General features: G+C 46.9%; 1 protein-coding gene across 1 annotated transcript in view; it reads right to left on the bottom strand.

Annotated features, from left to right (window-relative positions):
- Positions 1 to 2,978: 2,978 nt before the first annotated feature.
- ABCC6 (ATP binding cassette subfamily C member 6) overlaps positions 2,979 to 6,000 on the bottom strand; it is a gene marked incomplete at both ends in the record, with an annotated part of 29,205 nt that continues 26,183 nt past the window's right edge. The window contains 3 exons of the mRNA XM_081338058.1: positions 2,979 to 3,090; positions 4,127 to 4,321; positions 5,446 to 5,612. Coding sequence (XP_081194184.1) covers positions 2,979 to 3,090; positions 4,127 to 4,321; positions 5,446 to 5,612 — 474 coding nt within the window. The remainder of the gene's footprint in view (positions 3,091 to 4,126; positions 4,322 to 5,445; positions 5,613 to 6,000) is intronic.

Here is a 6,000-nt window from a genome sequence, read left to right as displayed (position 1 = left end):
CTCATATTAAATACCACAAACTCCTCTGGCCAAGGGGCCAAGGGGCCCTGAGGAAACACATACAGAGAGAGAGAGAGAGAGAGAGAGGAGAGGAGAGGAGAGGAGAGGAGAGGGAGAAAGGAGAGAAGGGGAAAAAGGAGAGAAGAGAGAGAGAAAGAGACGAGAGAGAGAGAGAGAGAGAGAGAGAAGAGAAAGAGGAGAGAGAGAGGAGAGAGAGAGGAGAGAGAGAGAGAGAGAGGACAGAGAAAAAGAGAGAGGAGAGGAGAGGGAGAAAGGAGAGGGGGAAAAGGAGAGAAGAGAGAGAGGAGAGAGAAAGAGACAAGAGAGAGAGAGAGAAGAGAAAGAGGAGAGGAGAGAGAGAGATAGGAGAGAGAGAGAGAGAGAGGAGAGAGAAGAGAAAGAGAGAGGAGAGGGAGAAAGGAGAGAGGGGGAAAGGAGAGAAGAGAGAGAGAGGAGAGAGAAAGAGAAGAGAGAGAGAGAAGAGAGAGGAAGAGGAGAGAGAGAGAGAGAGAGAGAGAGAGAGAGAGAGAGAGAGAGAGAGAGAGAGAGAGAGAGAGAGAGAGAGAGAGAGAGAGAGAGAGATTCCATGGTTCCTTTTACTTACGCTTTGAGTTGCCAACCATAAGCATGGAGAACAGAACCATCGCTCGCTGTAACTCCATGATTTTTGGAAACCAGCTCAGCTTTAGCAAAACCACATCAGGCCTCTCCTTTCAGAGGCAGCTCTGATGCAGGAGGGGAGTGAAAGGAGATTCCCCCTTTACAAAGAAGGGCTTGAGTAGTTCAGCTCTTTTTTGCAAGCTGGAGGAGGGGCTGAGAAGGGTGGGACAGAGAGGGACAGAGAAAGAGAGAAAGAAGGAGGGAGAATGGACGATGAGAAGGCATCTCAACTGCCCTGGGCTAGTTGATTTTTTGCTTCAGTATATGATTGCCATCAAGGTTAGATCAAGGGGTTAACGTTGTTGGGCACCACCCACCCTGAGCCACCCCAGGAATATGAGGTGAGGGGACAACAGCATCTTCTGAAAGGCTGAGTTTGCAATGGGTACAAAAATATACCAAAAAAAGAAAAACGGATGCTGAGACTGTGGAAAGAGTGCAGAGAAGAGCAAGAAAGATGATTAGGGGACTGGAGGCTAAAACATACGAAGAACGGCTGCAGGAATTGGGCATGGTCAGTCTAGAGAAAAGAAAGGTTAGGGGTGACATGACAGCAGTCTTCCAATATCTAAGGGACTCCTCAGTGGTGGGATTCAGATATGTGAACAACCAGTTCTCTGTGTGGATGCCGCTTCCAAAAGTCCATTCTGGGCCCAAGCAACAAAAAATTAGCTACCGGTTCTGCCAAAGTGGTGCGAACTGGCTGAGTCCCACCACTGGGACTCCTAGAAAGACGAAGGGAGTCAAACTATTTTCCAAAGTACCTGAAGGCAGGGCAAGAAGCAATAGATGGAAACTAATCAGGGAGAGGCAGATGATACCACTCTAATGGCAGAAAGTGAAGAAGAACTAAAGAGCCTCTTGTTGCAGGTGAAGAAGGAGAGTGCAAAACTTGGGTTGAAACTTAACATTAAGAAAACCAAGATCATGGCATCTGGCCCTCTCAATTCCTGGCAAATAGATGGGGAAGAAATGGAGGTAGTGACAGATTTTATTTTCCTGGGCTCCAAGATCACTGCAAATGGGGACTGCAGCCAAGAAATTAAAAGACGCTTGCTCCTGGGGAGGAAAGCCATGGCAAATCTAGACAGCACACTAAAAAGCAGAGACATCACCCTGCCAACAAAAGTGCGTACAGTCAAGGCTATGGTCTTCCCAGTTGCAATGTATGGCAGTGAAAGTTGGACCATAAGAAAGGCTGAGCGCCAAAGAATTGAGGCCTTTGAACTAGGGTGCTGGAGAAGACTCCTGCGAGTCCCTTGGACCGCAAGGCGATCAAACCGGTCAGTCCTAGAGGAGATCAATCCTGACTGCTCTTTAGAAGGCCAGATCTTGAAGCTGAAACTCAAGTACTTTGGCCACCTAATGAGAAGGAAGGACTCACTGGAGAAGAGCCTCATGCTGGGAAAGGTTGAGGGCAAGAGAAGAAGGGGACGACAGAGAATAAGGTGGCTGGATGGAGTCACTGAAGCAGGAGGCGTGAGCTTAAATGGACTCCAGAAGATGGTAGAGGACAGGAAGGCCTGGAGGAATGTTGTCCATAGGGTTGCGATGGGTCGGACACGACTTCGCAGCTAACAACAACAACAATCAGGGAGAGAAGCAACCTAGAACTAAGGAGAAAATTTCCTGATAGAGAGAACAATCAACCAGGGTAACGGCTTGCGTCCTGAAGTTGGGTGTTCCATCACTGGAGGTTTTTAAGAAGAGACTGGACTTCTACTTGTCTGGAGTGGCATAGGGTTCCCTGGCTCAAGCAGCGGGTTGGACTAGAAGACCTCCAAAGTCCCTTCCAACTCTTGTTATTCAGATGTTCCGATATTTCATCCAGTTTCCCGCAGGACACAAATACAGCGGTAGGCTTCGCCTATCAGTTTAGCGTGTGCAATGTCTGCGATTTCATTGCTTTAATTGGGGACAAAGCAACGGGGCAGTGAAGGAGACTTAGGAGTCAGTGGGTGACATTCTCTGACACGATCACGCCAAAAGGCAGACCGTTGCAACGGGTCCCGGCAACCGTCTGCACAGTGTTTTCGGCTGGCGGGGACGGCGTAGGCAATGACATCTGCTTGAGCCAGGCGTGGATCATGGTCAGTGCCTGCTGGTTTCAGCACTGTGGCGCAGCAAAGGGCCATGCTGAAATTAAGCTGGGAAGATTCACAGACTTCTGTTCCCCATCTGCTCTGCATTCAGGCAGCAAGAGAAAGCATCAATCCCCTTACAGGCCAAGGATTGAGCTCTCCCTGCTCACGGGCAGAAGCAGGAGAAAATGTCCTTTTTCAGAGGAAGCAGCCATCTTGTCTGCTCTTTCCCCTCAATCACCTCACCAGCCCTGAGTCCGCCGCCATTTTGTAGAATAGTCCTTTCTGAACTCTCAACGCCTCTGGGGTATCGAATTCGGCCACTTCTCCATTTCTCATCACTAAGATTCTGCAAATATTAGAAACGAACATTAGTCTACCGGGCCAGTGGATAAAAGCTACCTCAGTGACTCAAGCAATGGCTTCCGGGCCTGCTAAGCTTAGAGAAATGGGCGAACTTATTACAGGTAAGTCCTTGATTTTTGACCACAATTCAGCCCCAAATATCCATTGTTAAGCAAGGCAGTTATTGCGTGAGTTTTGACCCGTTTTACAATCTTCCTTGCCATAGTTGTTAAGTGAATCTGGCTTCTCCATCAAAAGCTGGCTGGGAGGGCAATTACATGACGCTGCAATTGTCATGCAATGGCTGGAAACTCATCAAGGAGAGAAGCAACCTAGAACTAAGGAGAAACTTCCTGACAATCAGAACAATTAACCAGTGGAACCACCTGCCTCCAGAAGCGGTGAATGCTCCAACACTGGAAGTTTTTAAGAAGAGACTGGACAGCCATTTGTCTGAAATGGTATAGGGTTTCCTGCCTGAGCAGGGGGTTGGACTAGATGACCTCCAAGGTCCCTTCCAACATTATTATTATTATTATTATTATTATTATTATTATTATTAGTAGTAGTAGTAGTAGTAGTAGTAGTAGTAGTAGTAGTAGTACATGCCAGTTGCCAAGTAACTGAATTTTGATCACGTCACTGTGGGGATTTTGCAGTGGTTATAAATGCAAGGATTTATAATTTTTTTCCAGTGCTGTTGTAACTTCAAACAGTCACCAAACAAATGTTTGTAACTCAAAGGCCACCTTTACTAGGTAGTAATAGCTAGAATGTTGAAGCTGTCTATTGGTATTGAGTTCTGTCTTGAGTTGAGGATGACCTTATTTTCTTTCTCTCCCCCTTTCCGTTCTACAGCTTTCTCTCTCTTTTTGGCCCTTTGATAGATTTAAATTCTCATTTTCCAAGTGTGTGTTCCAAATACGTCTCCTATTTTTATTTTTCTGCTCCAATTTCCCCTAATATCGCCACATCTCCCTCTGTTTCTTCAGGCCATTTGATCCATTATCTTGGGAATCCTCTTCAAAGCCACCTCTTACCGGTCAAATTCCATCATGGCGTTTAGCCGGTGGGCAATGGTCAGCACTGTGCACTCTTTGAACTGACTCCTTAGGATGGACTGAATCTGCAGGTCTGTTTCAAGGTCCACAGCTGCGGTGGCCTCATCCAGAATCAGGATTTTGGCTTTCCGAAGTAGACCCCGGGCCAGGCAGATGAGCTGCTGTTGACCAACGCTGGAAGGAAAACGGGGAGACAATGAAAACCCAAGATGATCCCTATCTACAGAATACAGAATAGCAGAGTTGGAAGGGACCTTGGAGGTCTTCTAGTCCCACCCCCCTGCTCAGGCCTAAAACTGATTTAACCAACCCCCAATATAGTCCATTTTAGTGTTGTTGTTGTTAGTTGCGAAGTCGTCTCCGACCCATCGCAACCCTATGGACAACGTTCCTCCGGGCCTTCCTGTCCTCTACCATCTTCTGGAGTCCATTTAAGCTCACGCCTACTGCTTCAGGGACTCCATCCAGCCACCTCATTCTCTGTCGTCCCCTTCTTCTCTTGCCCTCAACCTTTCCCAGCATTAGGCTCTTCTCCAGTGAGTCCTTCCTTCTCATTAGGTGGCCAAAGTATTTGAGTTTTAGCTTCAGGATCTGGCCTTCTAAAGAGCAGTCAGGGTGGATCTCCTCTAGGACTGACCGGTTTGATCGCCTTGCAGTCGAAGGGACTTGCAGGAGTCTTCTCCAGCACCGTAGTTCAAAGGCTTCAATTCTTTGGCGCTCAGCCTTTCTTATGGTCCAGCTTTCACTGCCATTTTAGTACAGACCCACATTCCCATCAATATATCCCTTTCCCTTCGCCCACCCTCTGCCAACATTATGTAAGTCTCTTGCATCCAGAGTAGTCTGGATGAGACAGTTAAATTTACATTAATTTGAACTGTATACAATTTGCCGCAATTTATGGCATTTACATAATGATGCCATTATGCAAATGACATCAATCACCACAAATGACAACATTTGCAACTTAGGCAGGGTGGCGGGCACCGCTTTCCCCAAACAGTCTGCTAAATCAAAAGTTCCCCAGGCTATTATTTTAAGTCCTTTTTAGTGGCTCTATCTTTGAGGATAACCTCAAAGAGTTAGGAATACGTGTTAGGAATTTAAACAACAATCGGCCTCTGGGTCTAATCTCCCATCATTTGCAATCCATCTCAAAATTGTCAACCCAAGTCTAAGCGAGGCATGGTCATCAGAAACATGGAGGAGCCCATAACTCAAAAAACAGACAAACCAAGCCAAACCCCCAAATCGCAACAGGAGAGATGGTTCTTCTTTCCATCTTGTGGGTTGAATACCTTAAATCTCCACCTCCTTCAGAGCACTCATAGGCCAGCTGACCTGGTAAATCTGAAACAAAGCTCTTGAGTTGGGTCTGCTCCAAAGCGGTCCAGATATCCCCATCCGAGTATTGATTCAAGGGATCCAGGTTCTCTCTCAAAGAACCCCTGAACAAGACTGGGTCCTGAGCACAGGAAGAGAAGAAACGCAAGATACATGGAGTTCATTTTCCGTAGCACAGGAACGAAGCTATCCTTGGGGATCCGATAGACGAAGAAAAGTGAACATGTGGATAAAACAAGGTTGCTAAATGCAACCCAAAAGGCGTATATCAGATTGACGTCGCGAGGCGTTGAAAGAAAAAAACAAACATGGGAGAACTGATTTGAGAGGAATATGCGCCCCCGTGTAAGTATTTAGTTGCAATTCTCTTTTTGCCTTCTTTACGCTGACTTGTGTAGGAAATGAGCAGGCTGAGCTCGAGGGTGGGGTTAAAGGCATCATCAGTTTGGAATCACTCTGCAGCCACAAAAGACCCAAGTCCAGTCCCCCGTGAATTCCATTGACCCACA

This window comes from Vipera berus (assembly GCF_964194415.1).
Source record: "Vipera berus genome assembly, chromosome: 13".
Lineage (NCBI taxonomy): Eukaryota > Metazoa > Chordata > Lepidosauria > Squamata > Viperidae > Vipera > Vipera berus.
Note: the sequence above shows the minus strand (reverse complement) of the source record. Positions and strands in the feature narration are given on the sequence as shown.